A 22,461-nucleotide genomic window follows, 5' to 3' on the forward strand; every position below is an offset into this window, starting at 1 on the left:
CGTCATCTAAACAGTTGCAGCATGTTTCTTTTTCCTGGATTATAAAAATACAAATGCTGTTATAGGTGACAATTCCTAACAGACAGTGGGCCTGGGTTTTTTTTTTTTGTGAATGGAGTTGTCTGAAATGTCATCAATTTCCTGTCTACTTCAGAGGACATCTAACTTTCATCCATAATTAATCACTACAGTGGGGTAATTACACCCATATAAAACCCATGTGTTCTTGTGATCTTAGTCATAAATGTAATATCAAATAGTATTGCTTAAAGCAAGGTTGGACACATGTACTTGACCTTTTCATTCTATAGTGCTTGTGTATGGAGAGGTTTACCAAAATCTCATCTAAGTCAGACATTTTTAACAGCAGGAATTTTTTTAAAGCATTCAAAAAGAGAACAAGCAGTTCTCTTCACAGAAAAGAACGAAGAAAAGATTGCAGTTTACAGAAAAGATGCATTTTATACACAAAACTACCAGCTTTAATACCTGTACTGTAATTCAAATATCAGAGCAAGCAGCAGATCTCTAAGAGCTGGCTTCTTTCATCACAGGCATGAGTCAGAAATTAATTTAAACTACCAGCAAAGAAGAGAAGACTAATCCTATGTCCACTACAACTTGAGTAATCACCCAAGCAATTTAATATCTGCTTTGCAAAATCTCTTAAACATAAGCAGTCATTTGAAGTATTACACACGTTTATCGACTACTAAAATAGACTACATGTTTACCTGGACTGATAAAATACAAAGAACATCTCTTAAACTACTCTAAGCTTGCTATTTATCAAAAAATGGTGCATTTTAACTGAGTATCTCATTAGTCTGAAAAATTGCTAATATTTAGGAGTCTATCAGAAGACTATAGGAGGACTGCAGGACACACATCTCCACAAAACATGCTTGCAAGAGATTTCAGTTTTTCTGAAAGCAGCATCCAGATTTTAAAAAAACATCATACTGCATCACGATATGATGTGTGGGACTTACGGGCAACGACATCATCATGTCATCTTGCAGATTATTACTACACCTCTTCTATTGCCAGAATTACTGAGTTTCAATTTTCTCCACTGGGCAAAAGTGGAAGGGTGACAGGACTATTGCCAAAAACCTTGTGATAAATCTTAATTAGAATACAAGCCTTTGGAGCAGAGGTGGGTATGTGCATTGACAGATTAACTTCTTTAATCCCTTGAAATCTTGTCAAGTCTCTTTTAACCTCCTGATTGTCAATTACATGTTCCTACATCCTTTTGTGTGAGGATTATCTTTCTCAATGAACGTTTTATTCTCGTGCCACTAACAATAATAGCAAGTGACATCCACAACACCAATCAAGTATTAACACCCTGCACTCTTGAAACAGTAATATTATGCTTTGCACTTAATCTGGAACACAGCAACAAGATCTTTGCTTTAAAAACATCAGCCAAAGGCATTATCCACAATGGTATTCTTGCAAAAGACAAACAAGTATATTTCATGTTTATGCTTCAAGACATAGATGTTCAATATGTTTAGATTTTGTACTATTTCAAAAAAGATGTTAAAAACATTTTCAGCCCAATAAGGTGGTGAAGCACAACAACTTCATTTTTGGACTAGTCATTCTATCTCTGTCTCCCAGTCTGGAAAGAAAGAATGTGGTGAACATAAGAAATCACATTATTATTTACAAAATATTTCCACTCTAAGGAAGCCAAATGAGCTCATCACCAATGCTACAAACATTATATGAAACTCATACCGATATCTAAAAATCATAGCTTTGGGACACCAAGGAAAATAATTTGATCTCATGTTAGACAGAGCCGAAAACCTCTGTAACGCATGAAGTCATGGAAGTACTAGCTGTAATATTAAGCCTCATGTTAAAGCAAAAAAACTGTAGAAAGTCACATTTGTATATGAATACTGCCATTTACCAAGCACATGTCAGGAATGAGTGAAAGGAGTTGCCTGAACCAATATTAGCAAGGCACGGGCTACATTTATCAATTATCTGGCTGTTATGATTCTGTTTTTAAAGATTTTTAAGTACTGAAATGGAAGTAGGATCTTGGTACTTCAGACTTCAAGGGCTATTCTAAGGTCCATTCAGGAGTTAAAATCCTTTAGAAATATCAAGAGGTGGTTTTCTAGCTGTTAAATAATTGTGCTGTACTACATTCATGGGGTATCTGACTATATACACTGAAGGCCCAGTTGCCCAGCGACTACACATCCTCTGGCCTGCCTTCTAGTTAAACTACATACCTGCTCTTCTGGCAGGAGAGAGCACATGTGGCACTGCTGTCTAAAACAACAGGCAGGCAGATTTTGTCAGGCACAGAGCAGAGCCACATGTGCTGGGAAGGCAGAGCCCTACACATGGCAGTGCCATCAGAGGCAGGTTCTGGCTGCCCCTGACACTCGGAGCTAAGAGAGATCTGGAAACATCCATTCCAGACAGAAGAGAGACATCACTATGTACCTAATCCACAGCTTCTTGATTTGAGAGGTAGCCACTTCCCACCAAGCTTTAATTTTGAAAAAAAAGGATGACAAGGAGCATTGCTGCTGCCTCCAAATGCACTAGAGACAAACAAAACCTTCTTTAAAAACCCCAGGGATTGTTAAAATGACTAGTCAGTCTGCACTTTGCAAGAAGTGATGTACTTTCTGCAGTGCTGGAGACACTGGCTGTCTTCACAAATCCAGATATAGGCTGGATCTTGCTCACAAGAATATGTGAGAATATGAGCAAGAATATGAGAACAGCAATGTGGTTCTGCAAAGTGCGTTGGTGCAATCAGACAACGCTAAGGAGCCATGCTCAGATAGCTGGCATGCTTTCTCAGAAAGATTTACATAAAAGAAGTTTCCCTGCTGTAGATTTTTGCATAGTAGTTTGAATACATTGTGATATGTAGATTTGGTAAACTGTAAAATCTCAGAGCACTTCCTTCAAATGATGACAACAGATCAAAAGGAAAATCAGAATTTTTTTTAAAAGAATCAGATATATAAATATATTAGTTTACCTCATGGCTTTAATTTGTTGGAAAAAGAAATGGGCTGAGAGCATAAACCTGGCTAACTGTAAAAATCTGCCACATATCTGTAGACAGGGAACATATTTCCAACCCACACACCTCAGTAAAGCTCCAGACATAGCTAAGGTCCCAGCAAAGCTGAGTGAAACAGACAGAAATGGGAAGAGAATGAAGAAAGCCAAAAGTTCTTGATGAAACTCTCAGTGACAACAGCATTACAATGCTCAAAATTAAATGCATGTCAAAGAGAAAAACAGTATCCATAAACACATAAGGAAAGTAAAGGTGATTAATGGCAATTAAACCATATTCTCCCTCATGCCTGTTAATTACAATACCTATGCTGGGTATTGTAATAAAAATTTCATTTAAATGGCATTATTAACTAAGTTGTTTTCCTTATTCCTGGCAGTAACTGAGCTTTACAAACAGCAGAATAATGTTAACTTGGCATTGCAATCAAAAAGAAATATTAAAATGTTCTTTATTGATAAAGTAAAATAGATTATTTTGGTTACAGGTATATTTAGTCATTGTTTTAGTCACAAAATTCAATTCTGTAATTGTCATGGCTCTAAATCCATTACTTTTGGGGAGAGTGGTTCTGCCCTACTATGACTTCCGTGCCTGAACTCAACAGGAAGGGCATCTCATCCTCTGCAATCTGGGAAGAGATGTGCATGCCAGCAGCGGTCATACTAAATCCTGAAAATATGGGAGAATCACAGATAACAAACTCAGAAATAGCACAGAAGACATAGAAAGCTAACCTCAGTCTACAGAAACAGACAATAATTTTTAACAATTACTTAAAACTCACCTGCAGATAGTTACACACTATCTTTCACACTGTGCATACTTCTGATGTGTCAGTCTCCTCTAATAATGAAACTTGTTTGCTATTTCCCCCTTTTCTTCCTTCTTCTCTTTCTACCTTAAAACCCCTTAAGTTGCTCTGTTCTTATTCTCGAGAAGTTTCTGAGATAACTCTGAAGATAGTTGTGCATTATTAGAAATATACCAGCATATAATGTTCAGCTTCTTTTTAATATCTTGGGATGATGATAAAACAGTAACATTTTTCGAATGACAAAAAGCATGGGCGTATATTATAATAATTGCAGAATAAGCACAATGTAGCTGTTTTTATACAGTGTAGGAATTATTAAAAATCTGTAATTATCAAACATGGTTTTCTAGCCTGGTATCTTTTCCATTCACATTTCCTTTGAAATTTGCATTACGATCGTATGGTCATCTGTGTCATAGCAGAACCCAAGTTTTTTGACTGCTTCCCATAGAATGAAATATCAACTAAAATACATGTTTTCCCAAAAGACATTTCATCAGTTAAGTCTAAATGTTAGCTTTCTTTTCTATCCAAAATGGATTTACTTAAGTAGCAAAAAAGTACTGATAGATAAAGAAAGCGGTGATAAAAAAATGATAAAGGCAATAGTGACAAAAATAGTCATGTGGCCTTTTTAGTGAAATAAAATTCCTTTTTTCCTTTTTTTGTTTTTGTTTTTCTATTCCTCCTACAGAAGAGATGCCCTTCTGTTATCACTGACATGTAAATACTTGTTTTATCACCAAGAATAGCTGGCTGGTGTATATTCTTGTTCTGACCACTGACTGCTGAGATAAGGCTAACAAAATGATCAATCCCATGTTACGCAAGGAGTAAAATGCTCAATGACTTGAAAGTATGACAGGTTGTTGTGAAGCAGTCAGGACAGGAAAGGCCTGACTGAATAGCTCAGGTCCTACTGTGCATTCAAATGATGTTTTATGTTCATAGAAACTTATTTAGCAGACATAAGGCAAAGTTCATGAGAGACGCATGCAATTTTTCAGTGTACGACTCTTCATGCTTAGCTGACTGAATCTGGTATCGTGCAATTCCAGCAATGACTGAGGAAAACTGCTCCCCTCTTCAGTACCATGTACAGTGAAAATGGCAGTAAATTCTTGTATTGATTTAGACAATGTCAAGACAGTGCCATCGGCAATGGAGAATCAATTGCCAGAGCAACTCCTGGGGAAGAAAGAGGGGCTCTGAGGTCCCCAAATTCTCATTAATTTCATCCATTAATTGCTGAACCCACACTACAGCAGAAATAATTAGTACAGTACAAATCAGTTTGTTAATACAGCTGGTCAGAGTCTGTGATATGTAACAACATATTGGAAACAACTCTTTCTGACTGGTTAGTTCTCCATAATTACACAGTGGATTTTTCTGTCAGGAAAAAATCACATCCAAGAACAACAAGCTCCTTCCCTTAGGAAAACCCGAGTGGACAAGAAAGATCCCAAAAAGTGGAATTGAAGGATGGTGGTTACATATGAAACTTTGACTTAGTGCTCATTTTTGACCTAGGAGGTGCTCTACAGAACTTGCCTTTCATTCATTTGCTGCAAGAGATGGATGCCAAAGGAGGCCGAAAGCCATGGGGAAACAAAGGAAAAAGTTCTATGTTGCCTCCACATTGTAAAATGGGACTCTCTTTCTGGCTCACACGTGATCTCTCTGTACCAAGTTGGTTAAAGCTGTTAATTTGTATATAGAAAGAGGTCAAACAAAGGGAACTTCACACTTCTTACTCTTTAATGGCTTATACTTAATACTGTTCTTCCGAGTCTTCCAAACAGGGAAAAAGATCCTAAAATCTTCACGTTGGAAAAAACGTTGCTTCTTTCCTTGGTTGCAAATCTGATTACAGACAGAAGTTAAGCAAATGAGAAGCTTAAAGAAATTCCAGTGTAAACTTGATCCCAAAATGAAGCAGTTTAAATTCTTTACTCCCCATTTTATAATCCATTATTTCAGGGAGTTTTTCATTGAATCCTTTACATTAAACTAGAGCTGTTTTTAATTCCTGTCTTCTATATGTTGCTGCACTATCTTTTGGTTCACCACTTCCATGTTTCTGTTGCTTTAATTCTTTCTCAACCATTTAACAGTGGATGAAGCCTCTAAACAAAGGACCAACATTTTCCACAACTCGCTTCTATTTTCTCTTACAATTAGCAGGTCTAATTGACAGGAATAGTAAGCTTAAATATTTTGTACATTGCAGAATGGTTGAGAGAGACCACGAGGGCTAGAAATGCAAGTTTGGCATGGGAAGACTTTCCTTTATACTGAAATAACATTTCCAACTCCTTGTGATCCCCAAGACTGCATTAAGTGGCTTTAGAGTGTAGTGTTTGCTCCGGTCTCTACCCATGCTGACACTCTCTGCTCTCACCTCATCTTTGCAGACTTTGTAAATGTAGGAGTCTTTCCTGTCAGAGTGATGGAAGAAGTGCAAGACACACCAGACTCTTGATGCAGCTTCTTCCTCTGGCTGGGCTAATTGACGGAGCAGTAATTGACTGAGCAGCTCTGCAAAGGCAGACATGAAGTCTAGCAAACTGTCTCTTCTGCCTTATGTCGCCTGAGCAGAGGCAGCAGGATCTCAAGTCACTTTCTCTACCCCATACTCACTGTAACTAAAATAAGCCTGGGCATGACATGTTCATCTCTGCAGTTCTGAGACGGGCCTGGTTACACCACCACTCAGAGCGGTCAATTGGCCCTTCAGTCTGCAGCTGCCACAGTCACACAATGGACATCAGCCTCACTATGCTCCTTATCAACGTGTACTGGCATATTTTGCAGCAATCATGCTGTATAACAGGTGATTTCCCAGCTCTTGACAGTGATACTTCATACTGAATTCCTTCTTTCATGCTACAAGGCGGTAGCATTTTCACACTTGTGGCAACATATCTCTGTTCAAAATATGTCTCTAACTTGCTACACAAATGTGACATGCCACCTCAGCTGCTGTAAACTTCAGCAGATGCCAGACCACTGTACTGGAAGCATGTCACAGGGTGCTAGAGGTCACACAATACTGCAAGCCTTCCCTTTTTATGTTACAACTAATTTCCCACTCAGTCATTTCCCATTCACACCTATGTTATGAAACATGTCTCCTCTGATGACAGACTAAAAGTGAGTTGGGGTTGTTCAGCCTGAAGAAGAGAAGGCTCTGGGGAGACCTTAGAGCAGCTTTCTATTATCTAAAGGGGACCTGAAAGAGACCTGGAAAGGGACTTCTCACAAAGACAGGAGAAAGGGGAATGGCTTTAACTGAAATAGGACAGGTTTAGATTAGGTATTAGGAAGAAACTCTTTGCTGTGAGGTGGTTAGACAACAGAACAGGTTGCCCAGAGAAGTTGTGGATGTCCCATCCCTGGATGTATTCAAGATCAGGTTGGATGGTGCTTTGAGCGATCTGGTACAGCACAAGGTGTCCCTGTCCATGGCAGGGGGTTTGGAACTACATGATCTTAAAGGTCTATTTCAACCCAAACCATTCTATGAAATGGTTAACTAAGATGAAGGAGTGTTTCCATCTTACATTAACGATTTGTACTGATTTATACTTGGATGGCCTATTAAATGGAGAATATTTTTGATATTACATCTGCAGAGATGGGAAAACCACATATATGAATGAGTGCAATCCATTCGTGATTTTATGGACACAAAGTTCCCTAGAGAGCATCTCTGAGTGCTGAATTTTACATTTAGATTGCTGAGTTAGCTGAAAGATGTGTAATATCACCAGTAGGCATTGAGCTCCCTATTGACTGTGGGCAGAGGAAGGCCATTGTGCATTGTTTATTTCAGCAAGGATGTGAGCTGGCGTGCACCCATGAAATGAAATGTTGTACAGTTAATTTTTTTTTTTATACAGGGTATGTGAATAAATGATGTGTGGAGCTTTCAGCTCTTGCTCACTGGAAAGCTTGGTTCTTTTTCCTGAATACAGGAATAGAGGTGCATTAGACATGCTTATATTTCTTAATGTGCCTATGGGAGAAATAATCTGGTACAGCTATCTTCCTGTGCCCCTCAGATTCATAAGTAATCTGGCTCTTTGGGGCTAGCAAAGTGTAGAGCTCAGCTCACAATCAGGTCTCCAGTGTTTTACTATATGTATGGCTGTTTTTCCCAGCTCCTGACAGTGATACTTCATCCTGAATTCTTTCTTTTGTATTTATGCATTTATTTAGTAGCAGATGTTTACTTCTGATGATTTATGAGGCAATACCACAGAGACTGAGCACAATTAATGTGTTTTGTAAGTGGGATTATTTCAATCCCATTAAAAAAAAAATCCAGTGTCAAAATTTAACTTTAAAACACACCTTTAAATTCCTTGCGCATTGACACAAAATAACCACAAATCCAATGATTGAAGGAGGCTGAACAGCAGCGGCCAGGCCTACATTTGCATGTATGTCTTTTGCTCTTTGGGTCTGGCAGCTGAGGTGGAAAGGGTGCTCAGGGGGCTCAGCTTTGCTGGGTCAGAGGGGAATTTCTCCAGCTACTCAGCAACTCAGTTTCTTGCATTGTTCACAGGAGTTTCAGCTCAGTAAGAACTACTTCAAAGGCTCTATACAGCTTATGCTGCATCTTGCATTGAAATGCAACAAGCTTGTTTGAATGACGACAATGAGGATTTAAGGATCGTAGGGCCTTCAAGGCTCTATTATAAATTAACACTGATTTTAAAAAGAGGGCAGGAAAGAGAGATTGACTCTCTTCTTTCTATCTTCTTTCCTCGACTCCTTAAGACTATAAACTTGTGTGCAGCCAGTAACCAGACCATTACACTTTTATTTCCATAACTGTAGTGACCTAAACTTCTAATTAATAAATCAGTTAAAAGAAAGTCTTTGAAGACCATTTACGGACTCAGAGAGGAAAAAAATCTGTAATCTGGACAAAGATGCAGAGGAAGTTGGGAGTGCAAAATGATCTTGTTCTGTTCCTTTATTAAAGTCAAGGACACATTTTCTCATAGCCAAGAACTGCTCCTATTAACTGCCTAAAACTCAAATTATATAATATTTATAGTGAACATTTATGAAAATAATTAAAAAGATTAAGAAACGAAGGAAATCTTCTAAAATAAAATTTGGGAAATGGAATTTAACAAACAAATAGAGAAAAGTGACAATAATTAAAAATAAGCAACCCACAAGAGAGGAAGAAGTCTACATCTTCACTGCATGTTGTCCTTTTGGACAATTATTTTCCCTATTTCACAATCAAACATCTGTATTAGACTTTTGCGCCAGCTTTACACACAAACATATATGTATGTAATGATGAAATACATGATAGTTAGCATTCCTAAAGATTGTATTTCTGCAAAATGATAGCTCCAAAGATACGCTGCAAGTTATATTCACATAATGGAGTTTTTACAGCCTATATTTTACACATACTTTCATAAGAACTTGACCCCACATAATTTAATTGTAGTTCAAATACTTCTTTGAAGTTAATTCACTGAATGAGCTACAGAATGCTTGCAAAATATTCAAATTTTCTGATTTCTCTAAACAACTGTGATTTTCCATTAAATCCTTGTGGCTTTTACTGTTACCAAAGACTTCGCTATTTAAAGGTTAGTATGTCCCAGTCCACGTGCAATCCACCAGACACCACTGTTCATAGTGACAGTTAAAAAAATGGAACTCACCTATAAAGTAGGACAGCAGTATTGCCAGCAGCACTGAGACCCCTACAGCACAGAGTGCAGTACATTTCCAGCTACAGTACTTCGAAGACTTCTTGAATTTAAAAGCACTTCTGGATAGAGTGTTCCTAGGTAGTGGCCGAGTAGGAGGGGAATAAACAGAGCCGGATGCCATTGTGTACCCTGGTGTTGCAGTACTGAACAGCGGTGTGGTCCCTGTTCCTGTTTTGAATAGGAAATGCCTGTGAAAGAAAGAGCATATGGTAAAGTATAAAAGTAAATAAAGCTGGAGCACAGGCAATCATAACTCTTTTGTTTGATGTTGCCTATTTTTCAAATAGCTAACAACATCCAATCTACAAAGGGTCATAGAAGCAATAACTTGTCATGACGCTCACACATAAAAAGACACTAACTAAAGACCAAAGCCCCCCAAACATTAATACACTGGTATCAGGAAACAGAACTACCCAAAATACAGTGTAGCAGGGAGGAAGTCTCTCATAGTTTATCCAACAAGTAAGGACAGGCTTTCTGCTGCTGTTTATTTGTGTTGGCTCCTGCAACAGACTGCAGAGAACTCCATTAAAAAGTCAATAATGTGACTGCAGCCCACACTACTTATCACAGCTTTCCTAGGTTAAGTACAAGGAAAACAGCAATCTCTCAGTTATAATCTTTTGGCAACTTTTCCAAAAATAGTCAGTTAAAAATTTTTTTTGGGTGTGTCTTAAGTACTCAGAACTCACTAATTCACATCTACTTGCACAAAATCTTCCCATAAAAAGATCTGATTATGGATAAAGCAGCTAGTTACAGCATAGGAGAAGTACTCTAAAGAAATATATTTACTAAGAAGACCAAAAACCAGCAACAGATAAGAAAAGCAAAGTCACAGTTAAGACACACTGTGAGTTAGCAGTTACCAGTTTACTTTTTCAATTAAAATTTCTGAAGGAAATATTACTCCCTGAGCTTCTCTATGGTAGAATCCTTTAATTTCAGTTCATGCAATCATAATTACTTTGAAAGAGCCTCTAAGCATGGCATATTCTACCTGGAGTTTTTCTCCAGATGCACGTACCCAACTCTATGAACAACAAAACCTCATTCAAAGGAAGGTCTTTGCACCAGGGGTTTCCCACTGATTTGTTATGTTGGCAACTCTGTAGCATATGGCTTGCCCTTACTTAATTACGCTCTGCAAAATGAATAGATTACATCTAAAAATGGTGAAGCTTACTGTGGAGACTTTGAAGTTACCAACCGCTCAGCTAAATAGAACCAGAAAGGTGTTTGGGTTTTGCCATAGCTATGAGACGCTCATGCATTGCGGATACCCAGCTCCTCCTGAAGGTAAGTGCACGCCTACGCTGTATTTGCCTACTGCCTGTCACTTATACAGCACGGGTCAGAGGATCTAGCACCAGCTGAGCTGGCTGTGCATGAGAAAAGCCCTTCTAGTTACACCATGTGGCACTGTGAACTGCTTCTTAGCTGATGGGGCTTTGATTCTCTGGGACACATGCTTGGATTCTTGCATAGTAATGGACCAATTTACACTGTAGAGACACTAGAAATTAATTTGCCCCACTGCTGCCTGAGAAAAATACCAGCAGTTGATAAACAAGGTTTGTTGTTTACAGGTGACTTTGCTATGGGAGGTTAACAGATGAATTAGAACATCTTGGCATAGGCCTTCTACTTGAAAATACTTGCATTACAAACATGATTCCATGAAATATTTTACCTAGGTTACTTCATTCTGAACAAATTAAACTTGATGGCAGCAACAACAGAAGGATATGCACTAGATCTACTGATGCACAACAGCATATCCCAAATTTTTCTGGCTTCTGAGCTCAGAGTATAACCAACAATCTCAAAAGACAAAGTCCCAGTGGCTTAAATCCTGTCTAAGAAGGTACTTCATTAAAAGTTGTGACATTTTCAATGTAGCAAACACTAAAATAATAACTAGCCTATGTAAAAATGTTTACACTTTACAACAGCATTACTTTGTACACATTCACAGGATCATGTAAATTCATTAAGTCCTGATAAAGTGTCTTATTCACTTGACCTTTATTGCTCTTTTATTCCTGCCTACATACGGTAAATGCTCTGTCCAGGTGTATTTCACAAACAGTGCCTACACAGATCCCAAGAAAATGCCAAATACAAAGGTAGCTGTTCCCCATTCCATGTGCAATGTGTAGTGTTTTAGGGGACAGAAGGAAAGCCATACAGTAGATACAATAACACTCCTCCTATACACCAGCTTCCATGTTAAAAATAAGAAGCTGCCTGACCAACCTGCAATTTTCATATCCTCCTTCTCTTGCTGTTAGACTCAACAGACTAAAAGTGGAAATTGGCATTATACGAGCACTTGAATAGAACTCAAGCTTTAACAAAACAGTGCAATATAACACTCTGCCACTGATATTTTCCTTTTTTTTTCTCTGAGAAAGTGAGAACTGATGTTGGCTTTGGTAGACCACAGACTACTAGAGACTGTAATCCATATTCTCAAAGCCTTTCAGGAGTTAATCCCATAGATAAACTCAAGAGATGACAGCAATGGTGTGAACTGTCATAACTGTGACAGTCCACCTCAGGCATCAAGGTAATGAAAGAAAATTGTAACTTTTATATGTGAATCTTCGAAAAATGTAGGTCGGAAATGACCCCTAAGATCATTGAGTTCAACTGTTAACTCAGCACTGCCAAGTTCACCACTATACCATGTCCCTAAATGCCACATCTACACATTTTTTAAATACCTGGAGGGATTATGACTCAACCACTTCACTGGGCAGACTGTTCTGATGCTTGACAACCCTTTCAAGGAAGTTTTTCCTAATAGCCAACTGAGGAGATATACTTACAGCTTTTTACCGGCTAGGCTCGTAGTTCAATGCCTTAGCCTCGGGCAGCCTAGAGAGGTAGCACAGGCAATCCAGCATTTCAGGAGCTCTGAAAGCGGCAAATGGATTAGCTGCAAATCTGATACTACCAGCAGAAGCAAAGAGGGAGAAATATAGCTTTTGGTCTGCCTAATTTCCGCAATTAGAAGCTTTCAAATAGAAACAGACGACAAGATGTTCGCAGAAAGAGTTGCAAATCCAAAAAGGGCAGGTCCCCCCTTGGTCCTTTCTTTCATTTGGAGAAGGGGAAAGGGGAGGACTGGGGGGCGGACCCGGGGTGACCGGCCAATCAGACACTGCTAAAGAGTTGGAGTTACATTTGGTTTTGCCTGTGCTTGGAACAAAGGGGTTCAGAGCACATGGCAGAGGCAAGTGTCTTGGGGAGGGGGAAGGGAAGCTCAGAACAGGCAGCAACGTCAAACCTAAACTTCCTCCGATGCAACTTGAAGACATTTCTTTTTGTCCTATGGCTTGTGATGTGTGAGAAGAGACCAACCCCCACCTGGCTACAACCTCCTTTCAGGTGGTTGCAGAGAATGGTAACACCCCCCTGAGCCTCCTTTTCTCCAGGCTAAACAACCTCAGCTCCCTCAGCCACTCCTCACAGGACTTGTGCTCCAGACCCTTCACCAGATTCGTTGCCCTTCTCTGGACCTGCTCCAGCCCCTCAATGTCTTTCTTGTAGTGAGGGGCCCAGAACTGGACACAGCACTCGAGGTGTGGCCTCACCAGTGCCAAGTACAGAGGGAAGATCCTTCCCTGGTCCTGTTGCTACACTATTGCTCATACAGGCCAGGAAGCCTTCTTGGCCACCTGGGCACACTGCTGAATCATGTTCAGCTGCTGTGAACCAGCACTTCTAGGACTTTTCTGCAAGACAGCTTTCCAGCCACTCTGCCCCCAGCCTGTAGTGCTGCAGGAGGTTTTTGCGACCCAAGTGCAGGACTCAGCACTTGGCCTTATTTAGCCTTATACAATTGGCCTTGGCCCATTGATCCAGCCTGTGTTCCTTCTGTGGAACCTTCTACCCTCCAGCAGATCAACACTCCCATCCAGCTTGCTGTCTCTGTGAACTTGCTGAGGGTGCACTCAATCTCCTCATTAATAAATCACTGGTAAAGATTGTTGGTAACAGACAAAGCATCACCATCTGGGCAAGGGAGGTGGTTATTCTGCTCTGCACTGCTGTGGCCTCACCTTGAATATTGTGTGCAGTTTTGGGCACAACAATATAAGGATATAAAGCTATCACAGAGCTTCCAAGGGAGGGCCATGAGGATGGTGAAGGGCCTTGAGGGGAAGCCGTATGAGGAGTGACTGAGGTCACTTGGTCTGTTCAGTCTGGAGAAGAGGAAACTGAGGGGAGACCTCATTGCAGTTACAACTTCCTCATGAGGGGAAGAGGAGGGGCAGGCACTGCTCTCTCTGTGGTGACCAGTGACAGGACCTGAGGGAATGGCCTGAGGTTGTGTCAGGGGAGGCTTAGGTTGCATATTAGGAAAAGATTCTTCACCCAGAGGGTGGTTGGGCACTGGAGCAGGCTCCCCAGGGAAGTGGTCACAGCACCAAACCTGACAGAGTCCAGCAAGTGTTTGGACAACACTTTTGGGCACGTGGTGTGACTCTTGGGGATGGTCCTGTGCAGGGCCGGGAATTGAACTCGATGATCTTTGTGGGTCCCTTCCAACTCAGCTTATTCCGTGATTCTGTGAAATTAAGCAGGACTGGTCCCAATACTGAGCCATTGGGAACACCACTCGTGACTGGCCACCAGCTGGATGTAACTCCATTCACCACCCTCTGGGGCCGGCCATTTAGCCAGTTTTCTACCCAGGGAAGAGTGCACCTGTCTGTGCCTTGATCAGCCAGTTTCTCCAGAAGAATGCCGCGGGAATTCAACAGTAGGAATTCAGGAATGTGTTGTCTTAGGCAGCACATGGCACAGCTCCTCACTTTAAGCTATTCTCCTTTGCTTTGAATCCCATGAATACAACACCAGAGTGGTTGCACTGTCTGGCTGAATGCTGAGGGAAAAATAATGACAGAAAAGTCAGTCTGGCATCTTCATGTGGGTTAAGAAAATTTGTTTGGATCTCTCTATTTCTAATGAGTGGAGTTACTAACAAAGTTGTCAGAGACTCTCCTGCTACATTAACTCCGAGTGATAAGTATTTAAAGTGTAATGCTATCAGACTTGCACATCTTGTCTGCCTCACTGAGCCATGCCAAACTGTTCCTATGAGACTCTTAGAAGGATATGGTATCTGACAACAAATCCAGGCTGCTTCCAGATAATGCTGAAATTCTTATGCTCTTGAAATATAATCCATCCACAAATGATTTTAATTATCTATATATCTATCTACCTTGTATTTTCAAACTATGGAACTCAAATAGCTGATTTCCAAAGCCTAAACCGTTTGCACTACTTGACCAGGCACTGACTTACGGGAAATTACACTATGTTTCATCTCATAGGGAGCTTATTCCATCTGCAATAGTGTATCTTCCCTTCAAAATTGATCACATAACATGCACTTGCTAGATCTTCACGTAAGCAGCACTTTAAATATTTTATTAAGCTATGGCGTACAAAAATCCAGTGAATCATGCTAATATTTTACAAGACAAGACAGTTCTGTATTATTAAATAATTCAGTTCAACTTTTTAAGCAAATAATATTCTACTTTTACATTTACTCAATATACACTTCTGCCAACCTATTCAATAGATGTTGCTATTAAAAAGTGCAGCTAATCGTAACATTTTAGGTGGGAAGTATTCAGTACCTAACAAATCTAAACTACAGACTGGTAGCAAAATACAAAGTTATGCCATAAACTAATCCTTGGATGCAAAGACAGCTGGGAAATACCCTTATTTCACAAATGGCAGGCATTTTAATTAAGCTTTTGCCCTTACAAGAAAAGACAGAAATACAGCATCAAAAACCTCAAAGGCGTCCGCTCAGAAAACAGAGGCATGTGAATAAAAGTAAAATAATCATGCTTTTAATTTAACTCAGTACTCTTTGAGCACCAAGTGCTGGTGTGTACTGGCTGACATGCAGATGGTTTCTTCCTTCTCACACTGGCGAGGGGAGAGAATTCACAGCAAATCACATTTTCTTTGTGCTGCCACTTCCTCTGTGGAAAATCGAAGCATTCTCTACTAAATCCAGTAAACAGGAAAACAGAAGAGGGAAAAGAAGTGATAAAAGCCATCCATGAGTTTGGCAGAAAGATTAAGTTAACTGAAAACTGTGTCTTCATAGAAATGGAGATAGACTATCAAAATATTCAAGGACAGTGAGACTCAGCCCAGAAGCCCAAATACTTTTGATATAAGATAGCCAGGTGTCCAGCAACAGAAAAGTGATTTAGAATAACTTTCTTTATGCAAGGATCTATGACAAGAACTTTTGACCACAGTTCAGAAGAAAATGGATACTATGCATCAATGAATGCAATATTACATAAACACATCTGGAAGGCCCTAGACTCCAGACAGCCAGAAGTACTATATAAACTATCACCAAGCAAAAAGGAATGTTACACATTAATTTATAAATAGACTGGTCTCAATCCGAATAGAGTAACTGCGTAATTTTAACATTCCTAATGCAATTTTTACATTAGATACATGACTTTTTTTTTAGATTATTCTGAAATTGCTTCACCTTGCTAAAGAATAATTTCACTAATTTTGGGTATCAGATATATATAGAATACTTTGCAATACTTGGAAGATGTAAAAAAGCCTACCTTATAATTTCAAGTAACTTTTTTGGCAGCATTTTAGTTCTGTTTTAAATTATTTCATACAGTGCAACCCTGCCAACAGAGTGCTGAATCACATGGCAAGTATGTCACACTGTATTAAAAGTCACACAGGACTTTTACAAAATTTGTACTAAATACGGAATTGTGAATAAGGCCCAGCAAAATTCTACTGAACATCTCAAAATACATCAGAATATGCATCATATTTTATCACCCTGCCAGTGAGATTAAATGGCAGCTATTGATATTTTGTGCATTACTGTTTAGTTGACAACTGCTATCATAGAATAAAGGTCAATATTGCTAGGCCTTATGCATATACAGCAACTAAACACTCCTCATCTTAAGAGCTAAAATACCACTGATCCAGAATAAAACTGTATTCAGAAAATATGTGTTTAAAAGCCCTGAATCCTTTTGTACATTGTACATTTGTACAATCCATTGTACACTAACGGCACCTGAAAAATATGATAGAGAATAAATCTATTCATTTGGTCATGTTCCTGAATAGAGAGATTCCACTGTGATCAGTAAAAAATGTCCTAGTGCTACTGCAGAATAGGTTTTCTTGCAGCACGGTCTCCTATACTGTCCTAAATGCAATGTTTGGCCTGTTCCGTGATGATCCAGTCAGTGATACATGGCTCTTCAGATCATTACACTGGAAGACAACTGAGGAAGAATAGCTCTAACACTCAGAAGACTGCACTACAAAAGGCATCCAATGTCAGAAATGATCTCTGGCCTGTACTTCTGATGGAGGTGTCTGTCTAAAAACCAGTGTACGGGGTAGGATTCCTGAAAGCATATGCAGAAGAGTGAGAAAGTTAGTTTATTCCAAAAATGGTGGAGAAAGAGATAACTTATTTGATAGAGAACATTTACAAAAGCTGTGTAAAACTGTAACCAAATAAGCAGAAACAGGAATTACTGCAGTAGAGGAGACCATCAGCAACAACATCCTGTCTGAAAGTGGCCAGTACAAAGGGAAGGAATGAATGCCTTCCAGTCTACTTACTCACTAACAGCTTGCACTTTCTCTAACCAGTCCAAAACTCATGCTCTCACTGATGTCTTGTGGCATTTTGTTCTGTAGGCTAAACATGCAATATATCAAAATATATTTTCTTCTACCAATTTAAATTTAAATTCAACTGATTATTCCCTTGTTGTTGTATAATGAGTATGTACTGTTTGCCCCGCAGAACACAAAGACAAATTTTTATAATACTACTGTTTGATTCACTATATTTTTAGGGTAAAACACACAAAAGCATTAAGAACTAATTGCCTCAAGCAAAAAAGAAAAACTTAGGCTTTTTATGGGTCAGGCAAAGGCAACTGTGGAGATGAGGAAAGCTATTTTCAGATACCTGTTGTTTCAGTGCAGAATAAATCAAAACTGACATTTGGAAGTTGACAGAATAGAAAGTGACTTGAGGAGAGGTGAAAGAGGAAAGAAAAACTATCCCTAACATTTTTTGCATTTGTTTCTTTTACCTCTAGGTATCAAAATATCCCCATATATTTAGATATATCTGGGATGCTCTAAAAATTTCTTTCATGTAAGCAAAAAGTCCACGAATTTGTTTTATTTGACTCATCTCTTGCCCTGGCAATTTGAGAAAAACCCTGGACACAATAGCAATCACCAGCACAGGAGACCACTGTAGACTCAAAAGATCACTGTACTTTACTGGACTCTTGCAGCTAAGGCAATGCCATTCTGTTTTCTGTAATCAAAAATTAAATATTTTATGAAATGAGCACACCAATTTTTACATAGTGGAGCATAGGTTAATCTTCCTCCCCAAACCAACTCAAATCTGCCAGTGTCTAACTCTATTAAAAATTATCTATTTGCCTTGAAGGTGTTGAATCTGTGGACATTATTACATTAATTAACACATTTTTAAGGAAGCCCAGGTAAAATGTCTTATGCATTCTGCTAAGGTCCTCAGTCTTTCAGCCTGGATTCACTGCAAGGCACAAGATGTAATATCTACACCTTAGACACTTAGAATTAGAAACACATCAATTGCTTTCTCCTAAGGCTCCAGAGGTGGAGAAAAGCTATCAAATCCACTTTGAGTGAATGCAAATTGAGAGAAATGTAAATTTTAGTGAATTTGTGTTTTGGTGGCATAAATACTTCAGGAGACTCAACTCCTCTGCTTGGAATTCAATAGTACTCCTATTGATGGGTTTGATGTTTAATATAATGGTATTGCTGAATTCCTAGGCATAAAAACTGTTAACTATTCTGTTTTGTCATGAACACAACTGTGATGATTGCTTGCCTGAACCAAAAATAAACCACTGGATTTTGGCCCTCAAATGGTTCCAATTCATAATGCACCTATTTGGCGACAGAAGCAATCAATAATTTGGCTTTTCAAAAACCTTCTACAAAAGTTTGGCTGCATCATGAGGCCAGTGTAAGCAAATGAGACATAAGGATAACTGCAACTTTATATTTTTATTTTTCTGATGTTTCAAATGGGCAGAATAGACTTTCAGACAGAACAGACTTCTAAGGCTTGGGAGCTCAACCTCAAATACATCATCACAGACACATGCAGGGATAGTGCATGTCTATCTCTGTGTAAAGACATAGCATTTCACTTGCCATTTCCATTCAAAGAGATCAATTAATCTTAAGAAAGTTAAGGAGAGAAGGGATACATCGAGCTGCAGCTATTTTAGTTTGCTCCAACTTCTCTCATTTCAGATTTTGTATTTGTCTCTCCCTGACTTTCCTTAATGAAAACTAGCTGAATTTTTCCCTCCTGGGAATGGGTTATCATGCTTTTTTGTTTGTTCAAAAACCCCTACAAGATACATTAACTGTCAGAACGAGGAGAAAACCATTAAACGTGTAAAAGACAGTGGTCCAAGATCGCGATCAATCATAGTACTGCACACTGACTGGTGTGCCCTCTCTCTGCTGACAGACCCTATTCATGCTGGATTGAACTGGGGTCTCTGAGAGAGACCATGACCCTCACCTGCCACTTGACATTAGCGAGCACTGCCCGATTCACTAATGGATAGACCACATCAATAAATACGATTCCTTGCACTGAGCTGAGGAAACAGAAAGAAAAGATTAATCTCTGCCGACTGACATTATATGAAAGATGTAAAAGATAACAGAAATTACTGGCTAGGTTTCATTTGAACTCTGGTTCATTGATGCATGAGATAAGCTTTCCCAGCAGGCTCTAGCAGGAATTGAATTTTTGTTTCTCTGTGAACACTTTATGCCTGTCTTCAACTTCTTTTAATATTCTTCTGAGATGAAACCACGTAGCTGGTGGTGTTTGCCCTTAGCACAAGCTTATGACTGACTTCCACAGAACCATATGGCTGCATTTAACATAACTCCAAGCCAGCACAGAAATTGTGTTATGCTGTGAATTTGTCTTAGTTTATTTTCTGGGCAGAATTGCAATTAAAAAATTGCTTAGGAAGAGATAAAAGTGAATTTCCCCTTCCTTGGGGTCAGTATTAATGCTATCACAATCCTGGAAAAAGCTCCAAGATCACATCAGATGAAATGATGATCAAAGTTTGGAGGAAAGAAAGAAGGAGAAGGCAGCTATTATCCATATGCAAAAACAGAGGAAACATCTGTGGGAAATGGAGACAAGCCTCTTCTACCAGATTATTGAAATGTTTCAGAAAAGCACTTTACATATGGTAACACTTGCTTGAATTTGCTGGGTTTACACCAAGGACCCGCCTTCTTTGAAAATTGAACACTGAAATTCAAGAAAGAACAAAGGTTCTTCTAGGGCTAAAGTGTCTTCTTTACTGCTTGTGTGTTTTTTCACATCTGGCCCTTGCAGGCTACAGATCTGCTGGCTGCTAGAGAAAGGAATGGAGAAGTCAGGCATAGCAACTTGCAGCTGAAGCTTCAAAGAGCAATTCAGACAAGACAGTGCCCCAGTCTGCTGTGAAAGTCACCAGGACATGATGACTTGAAGGACTGAATGCTGACAAAAGCCCCGAACTTCCTCTCCTTTGGTGTGTTAATCTTCTTCTGCATCACCTCCACCTTCCTGGCAGTACAAGAAAGAACACAGTGCTACAGGATGCAGAGGGCACCTGTTATCCTAGTATTTGTTTCTCCAAATTCAGATTCAGGCTGCTAGTTCTAGATCCCAGAGAAGGAGGAGTTCATTTCTGCATATCTATGATCAAAATAACCAGAATAATCAGATGGCTCTCCCAAGCCTGCTCCTTCGTGCTCCTCTCTGCTATGCTGCACTCTGTGAAGATGAACAAGGAGAACAAACAATGCTAAGCCACACTTTGCAGAAATGAACAAGGGAGTCCAATGCAAATAATGCCTTGTGCTGGGTGAACAAGGAAGGAAACCTGGCTCAACTGCAGTTACTCATACTGTTCATTGCAGAACAGTACCATTACTCACTTTCCAGATGAGAGTGAAACTAGATCTATGTATCGCTGAAAAAATATCAAGTAGCTCTGTTGCCTTACAGGCTTCCTCTGGGTCTCTCAGAGGACTAGTACTTACACAGACTTCCACCTAGGTTACAGTAAGTGACTTGGCTCTTGATATTGTTGGTGATGTTCACTTCTGAAGGAGGCAGCAGTTGGGAGTGAACTTAGCAGCCCTTTATTGCACTTTCTGATACTGAATTCAGTATTTCTGATACAATATTCCTGCTATTGCAGTTCTCATCTCTCCAGAGGAAGGGAGAGCAGAGGAAAGCATCTGAATTTTGCAGTGAGGACCTGAAATGCTTATGTGAGCAGTAAGGATTTATATTACAATTCCTTATCTTCTCTGCTCTTCTGGAATCATACCCCTAACAAGACAGAGACAGGAAAAGTTGTCTCTGAGATAAGGCATTCTAACCGTAGCCAGTTCCTATCTTAAATATTTAGTAAGTTACAGTTTCCAGGCAGAAAATCAAAGAAATGTAGAGCACAACTACTCCTCCAATCTTTTTACTACCCTTGCTTCTTCATAAAGTTGAAAGAGAACAATTGCTTTAAATGTCTCAAAAGACACATGGAGAGTATTTCAAAAAGAAATACACTTTAAGAGAGACCCAGAGCTGCATTATGTACCCAAGGATTAACTCAGAATTTGGAACAAAGGCTGAAATTTTGTCTGGACTGACTGAGCTACTGGACATTTTAAAAGAAAATAAAACCAGAAGGAATTTAAAGAAGGGAAGTATTATTCTGCCAGTGACTGATAGGATCTGATTCTGCCTGAAGCTGCAAGCAGGCTGAAGATTCCATCATAATGGATGTGTGAACCTTAGCTCACTTACTGATGTCCATAGCTGTGTTTCTCTCACAATTTGGAGTCTATGGTAAGTCGTGATGAACTCTGTGCTGCCACTTCTACAGTATAAGCAGTCACTCACACAGCCACAGTCTGTCACTACAGCAACAGCACTGTCACAACCTCTGAGCTACAGCGACTGTGGCCAACTTGGCGACTGTGCACACACGTGATGCAACAGTCATTCCTATTTTCCAGTCCTTGTTCCTTGCTGAAAACTTGAATACTATGCTTGCATTGTCTCTCATATGCAACATGCCAAGTTTCATAGAACTGAGAGACCACCATTCATGGATTCAAGGCAGAGGATTACATCTTATGCTCAGAGGAGGGTGATGCTTTATCTTTTATGGTTCTCATTTCTACACATAACTTTTTGCAGCTGAACTTCTCTTTGATCAATCAGCATTATCACAGATGCTGAATGCAGGCATTATACAGTTATCCAGGTCTTTGTTTTGCCATGACATTTGGTATTGTTTCCTCACCTGTTTGAATGTGACAGAAAGAATCTCCAGAATCTGTTAAAATTCCCTTCTGGTTCAACTTGACCTGCACTTATTGGGATGGTAAGCTCAGCTGCAGCCAAGGAACTGTAGAAAGAAGTTAGCTTTTAATTTTGCAAGTTTTCTGTGCTAGATTTATGATGTTGATGATAATTTTTTTCCTAAAGTGTTAACTTGTGATTTTATTTAAGGAAGTTTGGAGAAACTTTAGAAATCATATTGAAAGCTTTCTTATCTGCATAGGCCATCACAGATAGAAAATAATTGATTATTTCTGGCTTCTGTCATTAGTAGAGCATATGCCAGCAGCCAAGGTTTCTCACC

At 39.4% G+C, this 22,461-nt stretch overlaps 1 protein-coding gene across 32 annotated transcripts in view; it reads right to left on the reverse strand.

The window, feature by feature from the left end:
• The window catches only part of TENM3 (teneurin transmembrane protein 3), a 1,328,112-nt gene that overhangs the window by 110,525 nt on the left and 1,195,126 nt on the right, over positions 1 to 22,461 (reverse strand). For 23 of the 32 annotated variants that reach the window (XM_048302939.1, XM_048302936.1, XM_048302938.1 and 20 more), the window contains 2 exons: positions 22,120 to 22,224; positions 9,593 to 9,831 (listed from right to left, as the gene is read on the reverse strand). In XM_048302939.1, coding sequence (XP_048158896.1) covers positions 9,593 to 9,831; positions 22,120 to 22,224 — 344 coding nt within the window. The remainder of the gene's footprint in view (positions 1 to 9,592; positions 9,832 to 22,119; positions 22,225 to 22,461) is intronic. The other 9 variants (XM_048302953.1, XM_048302967.1, XM_048302950.1 and 6 more) reach the window with 1 other exon arrangement.

The sequence above is a fragment of the Corvus hawaiiensis genome, chromosome 5, assembly GCF_020740725.1.
Source record: "Corvus hawaiiensis isolate bCorHaw1 chromosome 5, bCorHaw1.pri.cur, whole genome shotgun sequence".
Lineage (NCBI taxonomy): Eukaryota > Metazoa > Chordata > Aves > Passeriformes > Corvidae > Corvus > Corvus hawaiiensis.